The sequence below is a fragment of the Saccostrea cucullata genome, unplaced genomic scaffold, assembly GCF_032062105.1.
Source record: "Saccostrea cucullata isolate Sc308-1 unplaced genomic scaffold, CSIRO_AGI_Scuc_v1 ctg88, whole genome shotgun sequence".
Lineage (NCBI taxonomy): Eukaryota > Metazoa > Mollusca > Bivalvia > Ostreida > Ostreidae > Saccostrea > Saccostrea cuccullata.
The window spans coordinates 989,326-1,009,217 of NW_026930139.1; the positions used below are offsets into that span (position 1 = coordinate 989,326).

Here is a 19,892-nt window from a genome sequence, read left to right on the forward strand (position 1 = left end):
ATATTGACGAAAATCATTCACCACGGAATTAAAAAGTAAGATTCAAATTGCTGATATGATCAAGTTCATCTTTAAAATACAAGAAAGCAAATAATACCTGTGTGAACTTCTGACTCCTCCATCTTGGACAATAATGGTACTTTCGGTTGTCGTAAAATCTCTTATTTAAAGGAATCAAACCATTCTTGATTAAATAAAAAGAATCGATAAATCAACAAAATAGAATTTAAAAAAGAGAAAAAATGAGTATACACATTTATTCTTTCATTTTGTGCAAGTGTTTATTTTTACGACTTACGATAGCATCCTCTTTACGGTAGCACTTGCTTCGGAAACCAGGGACGCTTGTATTTAGCTTTAGTCCGAAATGGCTCGATAATAAACACTGGAAAAATAGTTTGTAATTAATCAGAAATGTGAAAATGACAACTCTGAGTGAAGACAACGATTATTTGGCAATTGAAACTAAATCTGAAAGCAACGACGGACGAATAAGTGCAGCGACATGGGAACATGAAGATCTGGCACAAGTGAGAGAGGATTCATATTCTCTTGCTTTTTGATGCATTGATTAGATATTGAAATTGTTTGACTTCTTTCAAGCTCGACATTTATTATTCAAAAGTTTTAAATTACTTTTATTGAAAAATACTAAAATCCTAGGATTGAATTTCCTATTATACAGTCGATTATGATATTGCTACACTGTAGATCTAGGGGCAGGTCAAAGTATTGGGGTCTGTTCTTGGACATATTGTATATGTAGTAAGAAATATAATTCAGGCATATCTGTTTGTGTACTCTCACAAGGAGTACAGCATTGAAAACAATGAAAATTTCACATTAATTAAAATTTTGTAGGTAAAGATAAGAGTTTTTCGAGGTCACACAGATGCTGTTAATTCCTGTACATACATTGACAATGACACAAAAATCCTTGCTGGGTCCTCAGATAAGACAGCCCGTATTTGGGACATTGACTCAGGAGAGTTAAAACATCATTACACTGGAGGACATGAGGGGGCTATCTCAGAGACAAGTATCAATGACAATAGTCGCAGGTTATTGTAATGATTTTTATCATCTCTTCAAGATCATAACAATCTTTTCAGTCATCACGGAACATTGAAAAGTATTTTATCAAGATCAATGTTTGTTGACAGGTTTGTGAGCTCAGGCTGGGATAAGAAAGTCCAGGTGTGGGACATAGAATCTGGAAACATCTTGGTAGGAACAGTATAATTGTAATACTGTGTTATGTCTCTCTTATTCATTTATAACATACCAGAACATAAAAATGCAAGTCTCTTGTTGTAATTATTGCAGTGGACTGGGAGACATGGGGGAATTGTTACTTGCTGCAAGTTTTCACATGATGGAAAATTAGTAATCTCTGGATCAGATTTAGACAACACACTAAAAATCTGGGATGCAAACTCTGGAGAACTCATCAAATATCTTGAGGGTAAGTTAAAATCATCAATCATTCTGATTCGATAGGAAAATACTTTACTGTGGATTAATTAAGGAATCCTTTTGCACAAATACCTGACCTACAAAGAGTGTGTGGTGGTCAGACAGGTTCATTAATTGGTGGAAGATAGCTCAGTTGTTACAGCACTGGACTAGAGATGTAGAGAGACTAGGTTTTAATTATTCCTCAGGTCTGATTTGCTACATTTTCTTTCTTGGGAGTTAATTTTGGTGCAGTGACAGGTAAAGAAATTTCTAGGGAAGAGCCTAATGGATTGTGTGTTTGGGGGCAATGACCTTAAAGGAAGGAGAAATGTGGTGTTCAGGCAGGTTTGATCACCAGTAGCATAATATAGCTCAATTGGAAGAGCACTGTACAAGTGATTTACAGGTGGCTCATGTTTAATTTCTGGTCTGGCCTGTCATATTTTTCTCCCTTGCCATTATATTTGGTGCTATGACCTAAAAATGACAGGTGAAAGACCTGCCAGGGTAGAGACTGGGTTTGTATCTTCAGGGACAAAGTGTAAGACATGTGGGAGGAATGTATAAGACAGACAGGATGAATCACTGTTGGCCAGATAGGTCTATTCAGAACACCTGACAAGTGATTCGGGGTCCAGGTTCAAATCTGCATCAATTCTGGTCCATTGCATATGTAACGGGAGAGGAGAAAATGCAGCGGACCAGACTGGGATTCGAACCCGGGCCCCCTGAAACTCCGGTCAGGTGCTCTACCAACTGAGCTATCTGGCCATCGGCGATCGAGCCCGGCTGAGCGCCACATTCCTCCCTCCTTAAAGGTCTTTGGCCCTTCAAAGATCCCAACCCAGGCTCATCCCTGGCATGCCTCTCGCCTGCAATTCCAGGGCATGGCACGGCTCCAAATGTAATGGGAGAGGAGAAAATGCAGTGGACCAGACAGGGATTTGAACCTGGGCCCCCTGAAAATCCAGTCAGGTGCTCTAGCTACCAACTGAGCTATTTGGCCACCGGTGATCAAAACTGGCTGACTGCCACACATAACCCCCATTAATTACATGTACCAGTATATATGACATTTTATTTTTATTATAGATCATCATGATAGCACCATAACAAGCTGTATTTTTGCACCAGGAAATGACAAAGTTATCACAACGTCAATGGATAGAACCTCTAAGTTTTATGATCTGAGAACACAAAAAGTTACAATACAGTTAGAGTATGTTGAATAATCTGAGAATAATATAAAGTAAAAAAATCTTTTGAAATTCAAATATTTTTATAATCTTTTTTTTAATTAATATACCATATGTATATATAAAAAACTGTTTTCTTTCAAAAATAATTGTTGATACAAAGAAAATTTATTATGTTGATTCAAATGGTCTCATAGTCTATCATTGATTAAAAATGATACCTATTTTAGAGGGCATATCAACATTATTGCTGATTGTGACATCTCATTTGATGAGAGGAAATTTGCCACAGCCTCTTGGGATAAAACCATTAAGATTTGGGATGTGGCCACTGGAGCCTACAGGTCAGACCTGAATATTTTACTATTGTATCATTAATGTTGACATGCTTAAACTGTTAATACTGTACTAATTAATATTAAAAACTTTGTCTTTGATACAGGATAAAATAATTTCTTATGTATATAAATAGGTTAACAAGTTGTTTCAAAACAAAGTGGAATAATTACTTCTTGAATGTTTCACTGTTTATGGAATTTTTATTTGTTTTTGACAATTAAGAATTTTCCTTGTTTCAGGTCTCAGGGTCCAGGTTCTCTCCAGGGATCCCATGAGGGAACAGTGAGCTGCTGTCAATTCAGTAGAGATGGTAAGTGAACATCTAATTGTTGTCAGTTCAGTAGAGATGGTAAGTGAGAGAACAGTTAGTTGTTGTCAGTTCAGTAGAGATGGTAAGTGAGAGAACAGTTAGTTGTTGTCAGTTCAGTAGAGATGGTAAGTGAGAGAACAGTTAGTTGTTATCAGTTCAGTAGAGATCGTAAGTGAGAGAACAGTTAGTTGTTATCAGTTCAGTAGAGATTGTAAGTGAGGGAACAGTTAGTTGTCAGTTCAGTAGAGATGGTAAGTGAGGGGACAGTTAGTTGTTGTCAGTTCAGTAGAGATGGTAAGTGAGGGGACAGTTAGTTGTTGTCAGTTCAGTAGAGATGGTAAGTGAGGGGACAGTTAGTTGTTGTCAGTTCAGTAGAGATGGTAAGTGAGAGAACAGTTAGTTGTCAGTTCAGTAGAGATGGTAAGTGAGAGAACAGTTAGTTGTCAGTTCAGTAGAGATGGTAAGTGAGAGAACAGTTAGTTGTCAGTTCAGTAGAGATGGTAAGTAAGGGGACAGTTAGTTGTCAGTTCAGTAGAGATAGAGATGGTAAGTAAGGGGAAGTTAGTTGTTGTAAGTTTGGTAGAGATGATAGTGTTTAGTAGGTATGAAGGACTGAATTTTTTGCCTTACAAAATTTATTTACTAAGCTATAAATTTAAACATTTGATTGTTCAATGAAGAATTCTTTGAAATTTTTAGTTTAAAGGTAAAAAAAAAATTATATAGCATATTCATAAAATGATCCTTGATTGAAAGTGTATTAATTAATGGTTTTTAACTGGCAAATTTATAAAATGATCGTTTATTGAAAGTGTATTAATGGTTTTTAATTGTACTATTTTTGTTGTTGTTAGGTCTGATGCTGGTATCTGGTTCCTATGACAACACTTTGGTGGTCTGGGATGTTGATAATGAGATGCAGAAACTTCAACTACAGGTAATATCACCTACTATTTGTTACATAGTCTGACAGAATGTGAAATTGTTAATAAGTTATTTCCCTTTGTTGCTTTTCTTGTATCTGCTTTTGTCAGAATATAACAAAAATATCTATTGCTCCCTCAAACTTAAAATACACCTATTATATTAGCATATGATGTAAGCAAAAGACTGCAAATAATGTTTTGCAATGGGCAACCCCATGCAAATATGTGCCTGATCAAAATTTAAATAGGAGATGCACATTATGACATTATTAAAGTAGAAAGATTCTGTGAAAGTATCCTTATAATATTTTATTTAGCGATATAGGAGGGGTTGTGGATAAGATATTTGCTATAGGAAACCCAAAAATTGTATATCATTAAATGTGTAAAATAAGAGGTGCACAATGGCATTAAATTTTACTCAGTGATTTGAAATTCATGCACTGCTTCCTGTCCACTCATTTAAGTACAGGTCAATAAATGATTAAATAAATACCTATTATCAGTGTCAATAACAATAAATGGAATTATTTTCATAGTTACATTCATTTGCTTATAACTGGGGATACTTTTATAGTTACATAACTAAATTAACACTTAAATTACACAAACTTTTAACCTATATACTCCAACACTTGAACACACCTGTAAGCCACAGGATTGAATCTTTATTTTTTTTTCAATTTCAGGGTCATGAAGACTGGGTACAAGATGTCTGCTTCAGTACTGACCAAAACAACATTCTGTCAGCCTCCAAGGTAATTACGTCTTTATATCTATGACACTTCTATTCAATTCTTAGGCTCACTGACAGAGATGCTTTGACCAGAAAAGCTTAACAGAGCTTAAATTAATTGGCTCAGGCTGAGCAAAAACAAAGATTTTTTAGGAGAATATAACCCTAAAATTTGTTTGTATTCTATACAGGATAAGACAGTCCGTATGTGGAATGTGAAGGATACTGAGAAAATTCCTGTTGTCTTGGAAAGAAAGAAAGCCATGGGACTAAGTATTATGAAGGTAAATTCTCTGCTATTCCATAAAAGTGAAAATAAAACATTAAATAAATACTGCCTTGTAATTGTGAAACATGCACATCTAACTCAGTGTTTCAAAAAGTTGTATAGATTTTCACTATATAAAATTGAGTAAGTATTCCTTTTGAACATATAATTTCATAGTCTTCCATAGTTTTGAAAACTGGTTTATTTTCAGTGTTCAAACTGTGGAAAACCATTTTCCATTTCTCAAATGGACAGTTTCCGAGACAACACAATCTGTGTCTTTTGTCGTCTACAAAATCGAGAGCAGGAAATGATTGCCATAATGAACTCTGTACAAGTGGACGAGGATTAATCATCACCATGCCAACGGTGACTCATCATCACCATGCCAACAGGAAACTCAATCACCATGCCAACAGTGATGCACTGGAAAGAAGTAAAGATGGTGCCCTTGACATTGTGGGATTTATAATATTGTGATATCAGATCACTTAATTGATTTCAATGTGTATGCACTCTCTGTACTCCTGGAAATTAAAGCTGTAATCTTGTCTTTCATCATATGTAAATGAATAATAAATGATACAGATAAACAGCATTTTTAATACTTCCTCACCAACACACAAATATTTCAATATGAACTTGAAAAATACAACAATGGTTTAATTAATACAAAATATTCCTATCAACAAAGAAAAATCATAACTGCAATACAATAAAAACACACAATGTATACAATTAATGATGGCAGCCAATGACATAAATGATAATTTTTCATGAACTCAACTTTTAACAAAATGCTATAATTCAATAAACATGTGTAAATGAAACTCTTGATAGGTGTTAATTAAAAATTTCAATACAGCTATTGCCAAGATCAAAGATATGCTGCAGACATTATATTCTCCAATAAATCACATACATCATTAAAAAATTATCAGATCTGAAACACATATCAAAACTGTACAGTTGAAATAAATAAGACATTAGAATCTAATACATAAGATTTATACCATATCGATGTGTAGTCTTTTGCAGTCTAAATACTGTGTATTGTCTGAAGAAGTTGATAAAGCTAAATGGGGCTGTTCCAAGGACCTCCCACCACATCTATACTCGGGGATTGATAGTCCAATAAAATAGACTAAAATACATGTAGATTGATTTTATTATTTTACATTCATACGAACTAATCAGTATATATATGTAACAAATTTGTACATAATTAAAGGTTATTTGATAAAAAATAAAGCTCAAATCATCTGCATTCCACTAGTTAACAAATTGACCCTCTTGTGTTTATTGTGTCTAATAGAGGAAATGATCAGCCATATCTTAGAGCTGTTAGTAGAATAGAAATATAAAATTCTTGCTGTTGTCAAAGATGCATCATGAACTCCTTAGTCTCAAAATGTTGTTTGAAATATTAAAGCTTAGGCTAACATCCCAGCTTATATCTTAACATTTCTTGGCCTGGGAGGTTAATCTGCAACATTAACTAAACAAGAACTTTATTACAATGCCTTGATTGCCTTGATTATAGCAGAGTCTTCTAAAAGATTAAGGAAAATAAAAATTAAAAATCCTACTTCACACAAGTCAAAAATATTATGTTGGTCCAGTATTTTCAGTAGAAAGTCTATGTGAGACCAACTTAAAGATTGTTTTAAAAATCTTCCTGGAATGCTATACTTTGGACAATTGTTAAAAATTTCTATCACAGATGATGTTTGAAAAATTAAAAAATAATGTTTAAAAATTATTTCATGCACATTATCTTGGTTATGAATTGAAGTTCTAAAGTACCTGGTGAAGCATGAACAAAGATCTCTCAGGTGGTCAGAGGCATTCAACTAATTGTGGTAAAGAGCATGAGCCATCTTGTACATAAAATGGCCCTGTACTTATATCAATTAATTAACTATAACCCTCTTTCCATTTTCATATATTTACAGGTGTTCTACAATGAAAGGTAAAAACAGGCTTTTTGAAATTATTGAAACATAATGTATCACAAAGAATAAAAGTATGAGCACAGCCCACGATCCAAAAACTAACAATCAGATATAGGTCTTTCATTATGTATTGGCATAATCAACCTATATGAAATATTGAAAAAACAGTTTCAAAGGAATTTACAGAATATGAGGAAAATGACGCATTTTATGACGTCATAATGCATTGACTAAATGTGAAATTACGTCACAATTAATAAATACGTGTTTTCCAACAGTCCAAGTGATAAATACTGCATTTGCAACCTAAACTGGGTGGTTTTGAAATTTCAGAAATTCTCAGGGCCAAATAAGGCCCAACATGGCTCTACCTCTTTACAGGTGCCAGGTATTTTATTACTGTACATAATACATACTCCTAATTATAGTTTAGAAAAAACCTATTTTCAATCAATGCACATCTTATACTTTACAGAAAAATGACACAGTATGATTGAGATACAAGTACATAATCTAATCTTATTAATAGTTATTTATTAAAACAAAAATAGAACACTGGATTGTACAATATGAGCTAGTTACATCCCTGTGAATTTGGTATGACAAGACACATGGAAAAATGGTATATTGGCATTAGATTCATACAAAAATGAATCCCACCTTATGGCATGCATACACAGAGAGTAAACTAAAATTTCAAGCATCCACAAATTGAAGTTGCTGAGAAAAATGCATCAAAATTTTTTTGAACACAGACACATAAAGTCCCTGCTCCTGTAGAATGAGGTCATAAATATTCATTTAACATTCGTTTCAATATCACATTTTGAATGATGTTATTTAGAGCATTCAACAGAATCAAATCACAGCATTAAACTGATAACATATCTCTCTTTACACAAAGATTTAAGAAATGCAACTGTATTTGAGAAAACAATATATTATGATTTAAAAATACTCGTATCTAAACAATAAGCTACAATAATAAGTTACTGATAAAATCTCTCCTTCTCTGAGTAACAAACAATAATTTATGGATAATGGTGGTCCATTTATTGCCTTTCCTCAGAAAGGTTTGTGGTCTATGATTTTTGCACTGATTCTTTACTTGAATCACTTGTAATGCAGCCATCTTGATTCATTTCCATGGTAACACTGCTCTGATTGGCTGCAGACTGGGGAGCTTTAGGGGAATGCTCTCCATCTTTGTCACCAGATCCTTGGCGACCGTGGTGGCGTTTAAGGTGAATTTTTAGAGTACTGTTTTGTGCTGTTGCATATTCACAAAATGTGCATTTGAAAGGCTTCTCTCCTTAAATGAAACAATTATGAAATAAACATGGTATGTTTAAACGTGAGGAACAAAAAAAAAAGGATTGAAAAAAATTGATCCACCTTATCAGTTATATCAACAAAAATTCTGCATTAAATCTCCCAAAAATCACCTTTTATCACTGATTTTACCTGTATGAATCCTGATGTGAACTTTAAGGTGGCTCCTCTCAACTGTTGAATAATCACACTGTTGACACTTAAAAGGCTTGATCCCTAAAATCGGTGACAAAATTACAAGTTCAGCGACAATACATTTAGTGGATGAAAGCAGTGCTTAATATCACCTGAACAATCAGTAACAAAGAACAGTTCTTACCTGTATGTTTACTCATGTGTTTCTTAAGGTGGATTCTCTGATTGAAGGCATTATCACACTGGTCACACTTATACGGCTTGGTGGTCGGGTATCTTCTCTTTCGTCCTAGTTTTCCGTCACCATCCTCATGGTACTGTGAGTCTTTTTCACTCATATCACAATAATCGGAGGAGCTGGGAACCAGATTAAATTGTCTTGTGGCCTGGGAGATAATGGATGGAAGGTCTATTCCAAAAATCTGTGATTCTGATGATGTCACTGAAGTGGAAGCAATGCCTGAGTTAGAAGGGAGATAATCACTCTGAGTTGATGATATGGAAGAGTTCTGGTCCTTTTGTGTCAACCTATCACTGGAATGTACAAGGTCTTCAGAGGAGACTGTTTTGGTTTCATATCTAGCCATCTTGTTTGTATCCAGACTCTGAGCAGGGATTGTGTAAGATATGGGTATAGAGAACACTTGTCTTGGCTTAATGAAGAAACTGCCTCGATTAGGTTTCTGGGAATTTGCCTTGGATGTCGAGTCCCTTGTCATACCTGTTACATGGAACCCTAAACTTTCTCCAGAATTGTTGTCAAAGTTTGAGGTCCTAGTATCTGTAGCAGACTCATTTTCAGAGTGTGTTGCAGTGACCACCCCACTTTCTGGCTTCAGATCAATGTAGATTGTGCCTTGTTTTCTACTGGCAGGCCGCCTTAAGGAAGCATCCCTCCCGCTCATCATCCGCCTCCTGCTAAATCTGGTCCGCCAGTAAGACGGCATGTGCTTGGTCTCCATGTGTCTTTTACGCTTCTTAGGAGCCACAGCATAGCAGCACTTTTTTAGACTCTCGTGGGTCCCGGGAATGACTGTGACTCCACATTTCTGACTGGAGCAACAAGCGTCATCCCTCTGCTCCACCTCTTCTGACATGTTTTCTCTGCCCTCCGAGCCTGCCTCCTCCACTAAACTATCACTACAGCTCTCGGAGTAAGAGGATTCAGGATTTCTTGTGTCAGTGTTACTATAACTGTTTGAACTAAACTGGACTGGATTAACCATAACACCTGGTGGGGAATTTTCAAAACTGAGTTGTGCAGAGTTCTCTCTAGTTAGTGTCTGAGATTCATTTTGTGAACTGTTTGGAGATAAATTAATTCCAGGAGGATTATCAATAGTTGTACAGAGCCCAGTAAGGCAGCATTCTGATATTTCTTGTGTGTCTCCTTGGCTAGGTAGGAGGGGCTTCCCTTCAACAGAGTTTATCTCTATACGGTCCAGTGATGCTTCACTGGACCTTGTAACTAGATTTACTGGGACGTCGTCATTAAAATCCAAAACGTTATCATCCCTTGATTGAGATGAAAGGATTCCATTCTTGTACACTCCATTTTCCAAGAAAAGCTGTAGATTGTGGGAGATTTTTGCATGCTTCAGAAGTCCTACAGCAGTCATGAATCCTTTAGAACAAGTTGAACACAGCAAACCTGTTGTGAGAAAAAAATTCTGATGAGACAGTAGCTCTGAGAAGGAGACAAAAAGCACCACGCATGATATGATCATGAAAATATAATGCAATAAGAATTTTTAGATGAAATTTGCACAAATATCATGCAAAATGAAATTCGCATGATATTCATGTGAAAAAAGAATCCAGGTTTCATATGAATATCATGCAAAAAGGCAAATGCATGAAAATCATGTGAGCCACTTTTCCCTGTTTAATACTCTTTCTTCTTCATTACAATCAAAAGGGGCTAATGAATCTACAGTCAAATCTTGGTATCTTGAACTTGATGGGACAGAGAAAAATCTTTGAGATACTAAAGATTTGAAACATTGGAGGTAATTGGGTATGCCAAGGTGATTCGGTCCCATATTTAGAAAGAAAAAAATGGAAAGGGGGTGAGTCCACACCCCAAATGTCTTTGGGAGGGGGTCCATACCCCTATGTGCCTGTGGGTTATATGCTATAATATCTGAATGGTTGAGACTTCTAAATCCTGTTGACATAGCCATGGTATTTGTGACACAGCATTTGAGAAACTGACATTCAACTATAATTTTTAAATATACTGAAATTTTTCATGATTTTGGTTTTTTATTCAGAAAATTGCTTCACAATTTATTGGAAAGAATCTAAACTTTTCTATGGTCTTACAATCAACTGTGTATGAATTTTATATCAATGTTAACAATAGGCTAAATTTTCAGTGTAATTTTTTTTTTCTCACCTGGTTCTGTTTCTTCATAAGAGATGACATCGCAGTCTTTCTTCTTGTGCTCAATAAATGTGACAATATTCTTCAGGGGGAATTCTGACAAACATTTTCCACATGTTAGGTAGTCATTGGAATCATCTGGAATATAAAGAATGTATCTCAATTGATGTAATTTCGCATACTTTTATATAAAACTAATCTGCAAATCATGAAATGAGAATAAAGATTTGCAAATATGATTAATTGACCAATCTCAACAGAAAAACAACAACCAAGCAGTACATATGTAAACTGTTTCATGATAGCTGTGGTACTCCTCTTTTGCAGGGCAAAATAAAATAGTATGGTGAAATATTAGGCAACCACAACTGTTTAATCAACTTTATTAAATTGCCCCCCTCCTCCAACACACACTCCCCACCTATAGAATATAATTTGACAAATATTATTCATTTTCACTGCAGATATACAGTACTGCAGTTATCATGAATGAATCGATTGATCCATTTATTGGTATCAAGGTTTTAGTACTTTATAATTCCAATCTTCAATATAATTATGGATTTCCTGTGTTTTGATTGGATGAGAAAAATTTTTACACATTGATAAATTTTTGTTTTGATTAGCTTCTAGGCTATTGTAAAAACAATGAAAGCACTTATAATTTCTGGTCTGTTTTAGCTAAATCTTCAATATAATTATGGATTTCCTGTGTTTTGATTGGATGAGAAAAATTTTTACACATTGATAAATTTTTCAATCAGAACTTAATTAATCTTTCTTGACCTAGCTTCTAGGCTATTGTAAAAACAATGAAAGCACTTATAATTTCTGGTCTGTTTTAGCTAAATTATGAATATTGGAAATTTGAAATTTAAAAATAAAACAGACTCCATGAGATGGGAATATTAATAATTTTAAAAATTCGAAATTGGAATTATACGGTAGTACATATATTTAGGACACATAATTATTTTTTTTAAGATACCAGGAAAAATTTATCTCTAAAACAACATATTATCTTGTGAAAACGAGACATTATCTTGTAAAAACTTCATTTTATCTTGAAAATGATATTTTACTTTTTGTATTATTTACATTTACAAATATCCTATCATATTTCATTCAAATATTAAAATGGGAATCTCAAAATGGAGAAATAAATGGAGAAACAGTACTTTTTTGTGCGCAACAAATAAACAGTTTTTACAGTGGGTGGCACTCACATGTAGCTCTCTGGTCTGTCAATTTTACATTTTTTTGAAGAGCTACAGTTCTGCAGCTATTTTATTGTGTAATTTTTCAGCAAAATGTATAAGTGGCAGCTACAACAATTTATATTTGTAATGATAAATACTTAAAGGTCATATCTGCAAAATATCTGCTTGTATCAATTATTATCAATAGACATGTATTAATTGAATTAAAAATGTTCTTTCCTGGGTCCTAAAACAAAAAGAAAACATCCTTAAACATGTTAAACTTTATTCATGCACATGCAGTCATGCAATATTCTTTGAAAAACATGCAGCTTTACTGTCAGCTCATGCAAAGTACCAAAATTCCACATATGACCTTTCATTTCCACGATGTCAATAGGTCATTTTCATAAGATAATATCACGTTTTCACACGATAATTTCTCGTTTTCACAAGATAATAAATATCTTGCTTTTACGAGATAGATTTTTCCAGGTAGAATATTATATGAATTAATCGTTCTTTTTGAAAAATTTATCAGTGTGTAAACTCTTAACATTATACTCACAAACTTAACATAAAAGTGCGAAGTAAAATGCCAAGAGTTAAATATTTGCACATTTATATGTGTTTGTGAGTAAAATGTCAAGATTTTACACATCGATAAATTTTTCAAAAAGAATTAACATTTATAAATCCTACAACGACTGTACATGATTAAAAAAACCTTTCCTTCAATTAAGTTCAGTATGTAGGTTTATTCAATAAACATATTCATAATTCTGAACATATATCAATCAGATACATAAAAACAAGTTGTTTATCTAATATGAAAATTGCTGAAAATAATATTGGCATGTCATATGATATTTCACATTTTTTCCTCAGAATCATTAAAAAAAGGACTAATTATATAACATTCGTATATTTATCAATTACCCGTGATTTCGCCCATGTCTCTCCTTTCACCTTATCGTTTGGTTGATTCTCATGGCAGATAAGGTGATCTGATTCACGTAACACACACTTCAGGATCTTGTCACACGGCACTTGTTTTCCACTCCTCAAATTTCAGTGTGCAAAAATTCTAAGAAGAATATATTGAAATTTCTTGTTTACGTCAATTATTCGGATTTCCCGTTAGTTGTTTATTTCTTTTCTTTTAAAACCCAGACAAATTATTATATGAATCATAAAAATAGCCTAGAAACCTAACATGAAAATAGAAATTGAAACCGGAAGCTGAATGCTAGTTACTGAACTTATCCGCCGTGCTGTTTTCCTGTGTGCAGTCCAAGCATTTGAGACCTTTGATACAAAACAAGAGAGCCCATTTCATAAGTAATAATATATATTTTTTTAGACAAAACATTCATTATTTTTCTTTGTAAATGTTTAACTTCCTAGTTTCACCCCTGTAAACAAAATTGTTGGATAACGTGCACCTGCCGTCCGAATTTCCTCATACTTTGAAGCCAGCATGCGCTTGCATGGTCTATAGATATTGCACACCTAGGCCTATTTATTATATGGTTTATTCATTAAAAATATAATTATATGATAAGTCAATGCTACATTATATTGAAACTGGTTTGAAGAACTCATATTAGTCAATTTGGGATACATCTTGAAAAGAAAACTAGCATGACACAAGTTGAGGATGTTAATTTTGGCATTTGGGCCAACTTTAAAATAATTTTTGTTTGCCCTCTCCTAACTCAGGATGGAAGTTTGAGTTCGTAGGTAGGTGAAAAAAAAATCCCAGAAAATTTCAATGTCAAAACTGATTTTTAGCTTGAGCCAAAGGCTCAAGTGAGCTTTTCTGATCACAATTTGTCCGTTGTCTGTCGTCGTCGTCGTTGTTGTCGTTGTCGTCGTCGTCGTTGTAAACTTTTCACATTTTCGACTTCTTCTCAAGAACCGCTGGGCCGATTTCAACCAAACTTGCCACAAAGCATCCGTGGGTGAAGGGGATTCAAGTTTGTTCAAATGAATGGCCAGGCCCTCATTCAAGGGGAGATAATTGGGAATTAATGAAAATTTGATGGTATGTTTTAAAAATTTTCTTCTCAAGAACCACTGAGCCAGGAAAGATGAAACTTATGGGGAAACATCCTCAGGTAGTGTAGATTCAAGTTTGTTCAAATCATGACCCCCGGGGGTAGGGCGGGGCCACAATGGCCGACCAAAGTTTTACATAGAAATATATAGGAAAATTCTTTAAAAATCTTCTTCTCAAGAATCACACAGCCATTATTGATCATATTTATATGCAAGCATCCTCAGATAGTGTAGATTCAAGTTTGTTCAAATCATGACCCCCGGGGGTAGGGCGGGGCCACAATGGCTTACCAAAGTTTTACATAGAAATATATAGGAAATTTCTTTAAAAATCTTCTTCTCAAGAATAACAAAGCCATAATTGGTCATATTTATATGAAAGCATCCTCAGGTAGTGTAGATTCAAATTTGTTCAAATCATGACCCCCGGGGGTAGGGCGGGGCCACAATGGCCGACCAAAGTTTTACATAGAAATATATAGGAAATTTCTTTAAAAATCTTCTTCTCAAGAATAACAAAGCCATAATTGGTCATATTTATATGAAAGCATCCTCAGGTAGTGTAGATTCAAGTTTGTTCAAATCATGACCCCCGGGTGTAGGGCGGGGCCACAATGGCCGACCAAAGTTTTACATAGAAATATATAGGGAATTTCTTTAAAAATCTTCTTCTCAAGAATCACAAAGCCCTAATTGATCATATTTATATGAAAGCATCCTCAGGTAGTGTAGATTCAAGTTTGTTCAAATCATAACCCCGGGGGTAGGGCGGGGCCACAATGGCCGACCAAAGTTTTTCATAGACATATATAGGAAAATTCTTTAAAAATCATCTTATCAAGAATAGCGAAGCCAGGATTGGTATTGGGACTACTTTTGGATTTAAATTATTAAATAATAAACCAATTTCTACTTTTTCCTAGCCACAGTGCTCAGGTGAGCAATGTGGCCCATGGGCCTCTTGTTTTTTTCCAAACCTATTTTCCAATATGCATATGATGCATTAAAAATAATTGTTTCCTTGGGGTTAAAAATTGTTTGAGTATAATTTTTTTTTTAGAGATTGTCTAATGCTGTCAAGCTTATGTAAGAGTGGTGTTATTGTTCTTCATTATTTCCAGAGATCATTTTGAAAGTACACTCGTAGTCATTACATCACTGTGGTCAAACTCTGGAAAACAAAATTAATTAATACATTCAATAGTTGTATTTAGCATTCAGTATACAGAAAAAAAAATCATTGGTCAAACCTAGTTTTAAAGACAAGATGCAGGCCTGTAGGTAGCAATTTCATTTTTTTAGGGGTGGGGTGGGGGATGGCACTCCCTAACAGAACTTTCCCTACTAACATGACTAAAAGAATGAATGTCATAAGATGTTTTTAATGAAGGGGGGAGACTTCAAGATAAATTAGCTTTGTTTTCTATTATCAAGTATATTACTGGCCAAACAATTGAGGGTACACAACTTTTAATTTGCTTTAGCCCCCCCCCCCCCCCCTCCTCCTTTGATATAAGTCAGACCAGACTTCAAATTACTGGGCATGCAGTCATTCCTTATTTGCAATAGGTTTTGTTAGCATACCTGAGCCAAAGGCTCTAGTGAGCTTTTCTGGTAACATTTTGTCCAGCGTCTCTCCATCTATCCATCTAGCTGTCTGTCCATCTGTAAACTTTTTCACAGCTGAAGATAATATTGGGTACATCTTCAACTTCGATCTTCATAAGAACCTCTGGGCAAATTTTAATCAAAGTTGGTACAAAGCATCAGAAAAGCTGAAAACTCGAGTAGAATCTTCCAGAGGTCCTGTGGCCTCTAACTGTTTCAAATCATGCCCCCCCCCCCCAGCTAGGATGGCACCACAATGAGAAATCAAAAGTTTTACATGGAAATCTATATATAGGAAAATCTTTTTGTGGGAGGTGGGATTTCATTTAAAAAGATTACATATCCCAACTGCAAGTTTTCCTCTAACACCATCATAAGTACTGGTCAGTAAAACCAAAGAATAAATTTGTGTTTCAAATAGTTTACTTTGTCTGGCTGTGTGTCCAATCAGACTCAAAGCTGCTATTTGAATTCTTTGATTTGTTTGACCTGTTGAAAGTGTTAGCAGTATATTTATTCAGAATTCTGACTTCATTTTTTCCATCTATAATTTTTTTGAAATTCCCTACATTTATAAAGTATTCAATACTGAAAGGCAATGTTCCTATAATAGTAAACTCTGTTGCTTGAACAGAAAAAAATGATTATAGAAATCAAGAGCAGATAACTCAATAAAATGTCCAATGTCTGCATTTACTTCAGAGTTCTTTCCCTTTCTGTAGACTCTTGTCCTAATGATTTTCATGAATTTTTGCAAGATCGCATGCACGTGCACTTTGCTCTGATTGGCTGAAACTAAAGTCTCAATATCTTTCTTGTTTTTCATCATAATCCTTTGAAATTTTGAACTTAGTCACACATTATGAAGATCTACAGCATGATATATATATATACGTAAAATCCATGCATATTTTTAACTATATCTTTCTTGTTTTAAAAATGAATTAGAATATGAATAGCTATATATGATATTGCTATCAAAATTGAATATCTGCAAGCGTAAAATGAATAATAAAAAATAAATTTAATTTTTATGACTTTTTATTGAGAATATAAAGATATGTTAATGGTTTAGACAACATGTCATGACACTTTGCATGTGCATATTGATTTTGACAAAAAGTTAATATTACTTTGAAATTAAAAGCATATTGAAATTTGCACACTAGTTTACTTTGAAATTAAAAATTTCACCGATTTTGATCTTTAATATCCCTAGCTGCAGAAATGTTGCTCTCTACTTGAGAAAATTTGGACAAATGAAGCAGAGAACTACAGATCCATGTGTTGTAAAAACCTTCGATTTACGCCACCAATATTTTTGTCACTCACTTTAGGTATTATTTCTTATATTTTATGTTTCCCCCAGCTTTATTAATGATATCCGATAATTAACCACACATTTACCTCCTATTCCTAAATGTTTATTTACCTTTCAACGGTTCAAGAAGGGCCGTTTGTGGAAGTGGAAGTAAAAATGGGAATATTTTAAACCGACATTCCAAATCCACAGAGGACTGTTTTAGACTGTTGAAAGGTAAATAAAGTATCAATAATTGGAGTAAAATATATGATTAATTATCAGATACCATTCTAAGAGCGTATAAAAAATTATAAACTACATGAAAAAATAATGCCTGAATTGACGATGTGAGTGACAAAAAATTGGCAGCATAAATCAAATGTTTTTTAATACATGGATCTGTACTAGCTCTCTGCTTTATCTGTCTGAACTTTCTCAAGCACAGAGCTACAGTTCCTACAGCTATAACATCCCCATACTCCTTTTTTGTTCAATTGACTTTAAACTGTGTCTGATATTTAAATGCTGAATTGGAAATAAATCTGTTATTGTTTAAAATCGCTGATATCTATGAAACATGACTGATATATATTGTGTAATTTTCATGAAAGTCCTATCTTTTTATAAAGTAACAAAACATATAGAAAGATCTTTTTTAATTTTAGTTAGTCTGAACTTATCAAAAATACCCTGTATGTGACTTAACTCACCAGTCAATGTTTCTGCTTAATTTTATGCATAAAATTTAGAAATCACACTGAAACTTTGTGACTCTTCTCCAAAGAAACTATTTGTTATCTTTGGTAAAGAAAAAGTCTATATGTATTGTCTCAATATAGAAAAACAGTCTACAAAATTGATAGTAGCTCTGCAAAAAATATTAACCATCTTTCTTTTTTTACTCTTGAATAAGGCATGAGGTGCTATATGCCTAAATCTAAATATTGTTGGAATTGATCGTGAGTTACATTCTTAATAAAGAAGCTCACAAAAAGGAAAACATGTGCAGTTTTAGTTTTCATACAAGTTCATTAATGAAAATATGTTTCTTACTGAAAGGAAAACTATGCATGTGAAAAGAAATGTTTATATCTTTTTGTAATAACTATACAATCCATTATTTTGCAGGAATTTTCAGTAACAAAAAAAGTTTCCCTGATTGTATTTACAAGTTTTCAGAGGGGATTCTTGAAAAGGAAATTAAATTTATAGATTTTCTGAGAAATTACAGTCATTAAAATAGAGCAGTTGCAAGGTACTTTCAAAGGTAGTAAAGTCATTCATCTTGTTGTTTCTAAATAAGGACATGCCATTGAATTTACCTCTATATAAGGATAGATATGCTTCATAATCAAATGGAAAAATTATCTTTAGAATATTTAATTAAAATATACAGCCAACAAGTTCACAAGTACTTTTTATTCAGATTAATTGTTAATTGAATTCAAAATTTAAGTTTCAGAAAGTTTCAGTCCGTGTATTTTAGCAGTAAATGAATTAGAATATTTTCTTCTCTGTGTACTTTTGTGCTCATTATCAATCTTTAGGACTGGTCCTTTAATGCTTACGTTGCAGTGGGGCAGTTGCATGACTTTGATCGCAGTGCACCAAGAATTTCCGGGATTCTTTTCTTACTAGGAAATAACAAAAGACGTCTACTTAAAAATTTTGTTTTGATTTACATGCACATTTGCATTTCCATGATAATTTATATGGCAGCTGTCTTGCCTGTTTTGAAGTGAAATCCTTTCTAGATCTTTAGATTTTTTTCCATGATGATAAAGAATTGTGTACAATGACACATTACCTTACATTGATATGCGTGATTATGATCTTCTGTACATTTTACTATCAGATTTAAAAAAGACAATTTTTCTTAAGCTACTGACAATTTCTTTTTGGAATCTCTAACTCGTCTAAGGAGATCAATGTAGTCTTTGTGTTGTCTGTCATGAGAACAGCTGGAAACTGCAGATGTCCCAAGCAATCATCTGATTTACATAATAATTCTTTATGGTATTAAAAATCAAATTAGTGTGCACTTAATAAATGTGATATGTGATTTTGATGTTAATTAGTGCTTTGTGACTGTGTGAATTTCTTTTTTGTCATTTTGTGTAATTGAATTTCTGATTTTTTTGTAGCCTTGTAGAAACAGATGCTTCTGAGGCCTTTTTCTCACTTTTGACATTGTCATCAGCCTAGTATTTGTAAGCCTTGAAGAAGAACACTGTTAACATATTAGGGCATCTTCACTTTCATTGAACCATGGAGAGGTGAGCTGTCAGTTCAAAGGTCAAGGTGAAGTTACAATATCTTAGAGTATGTTTAAAAATATACAAAATGTATAGATTGCAACACTTGAACTTCATATTTAATCTATATATCTAAAATGCACAATGATTCCATCAGCCTCAAAAGCAAGTTTTTAACTTGCCTAGATGCCGAGTGGTCTAGTATGCTGTTCTTGAGCTGCAAGGAGACCAATTCCATAGGTCATGAGTTCAACACTGGGTTAGGGCAGAAGTGGGTATCCTTTAAAAGTGAATTTCTCTGTGCTTTAAATATAAATATATGAAGGTTGTCCAAAAATGTTGTAGACAAGCATTGTTTTGTAGGAGCTGGGTCTCATAAATTATTGAAACTCCATCCATAGATTAAACAATAATCAATGAATAAA

At 33.8% G+C, this 19,892-nt stretch overlaps 3 protein-coding genes across 3 annotated transcripts in view; 2 read left to right on the forward strand and 1 right to left on the reverse strand.

Moving 5' to 3' along the window:
• Positions 1 to 224: 224 nt before the first annotated feature.
• Positions 225 to 5,997, forward strand: LOC134283061 (WD repeat-containing protein 88-like). Its single transcript, XM_062765503.1, has 11 exons — positions 225 to 530; positions 862 to 1,061; positions 1,164 to 1,227; positions 1,327 to 1,465; positions 2,551 to 2,677; positions 2,885 to 2,998; positions 3,233 to 3,303; positions 4,158 to 4,240; positions 4,919 to 4,987; positions 5,157 to 5,249; positions 5,445 to 5,997. The coding sequence occupies exons 1-11, from the start codon at positions 423 to 425 to the stop codon at positions 5,583 to 5,585; spliced, it is 1,209 nt and encodes a 402-aa protein (XP_062621487.1). The 5' UTR covers positions 225 to 422; the 3' UTR covers positions 5,586 to 5,997.
• A 1,593-nt stretch (positions 5,998 to 7,590) lies between these two features.
• Positions 7,591 to 13,341, reverse strand: LOC134283062 (uncharacterized). The gene is made up of 5 exons (XM_062765505.1): positions 13,180 to 13,341; positions 11,054 to 11,179; positions 8,840 to 10,306; positions 8,653 to 8,736; positions 7,591 to 8,500 (listed from the first exon to the last, which is right to left on the reverse strand). Exons 1-5 carry the CDS (start codon positions 13,193 to 13,195, stop codon positions 8,271 to 8,273), a joined length of 1,923 nt encoding a protein of 640 aa, XP_062621489.1. The 5' UTR covers positions 13,196 to 13,341; the 3' UTR covers positions 7,591 to 8,270.
• A 101-nt stretch (positions 13,342 to 13,442) lies between these two features.
• The window catches only part of LOC134283063 (TOX high mobility group box family member 4-B-like), a 45,868-nt gene continuing 39,418 nt past the window's right edge, over positions 13,443 to 19,892 (forward strand). Inside the window, exons 1-2 of the mRNA XM_062765508.1 lie at positions 13,443 to 13,581; positions 19,357 to 19,488. The gene's annotated coding sequence lies outside the window, so the exon portion shown is untranslated. The remainder of the gene's footprint in view (positions 13,582 to 19,356; positions 19,489 to 19,892) is intronic.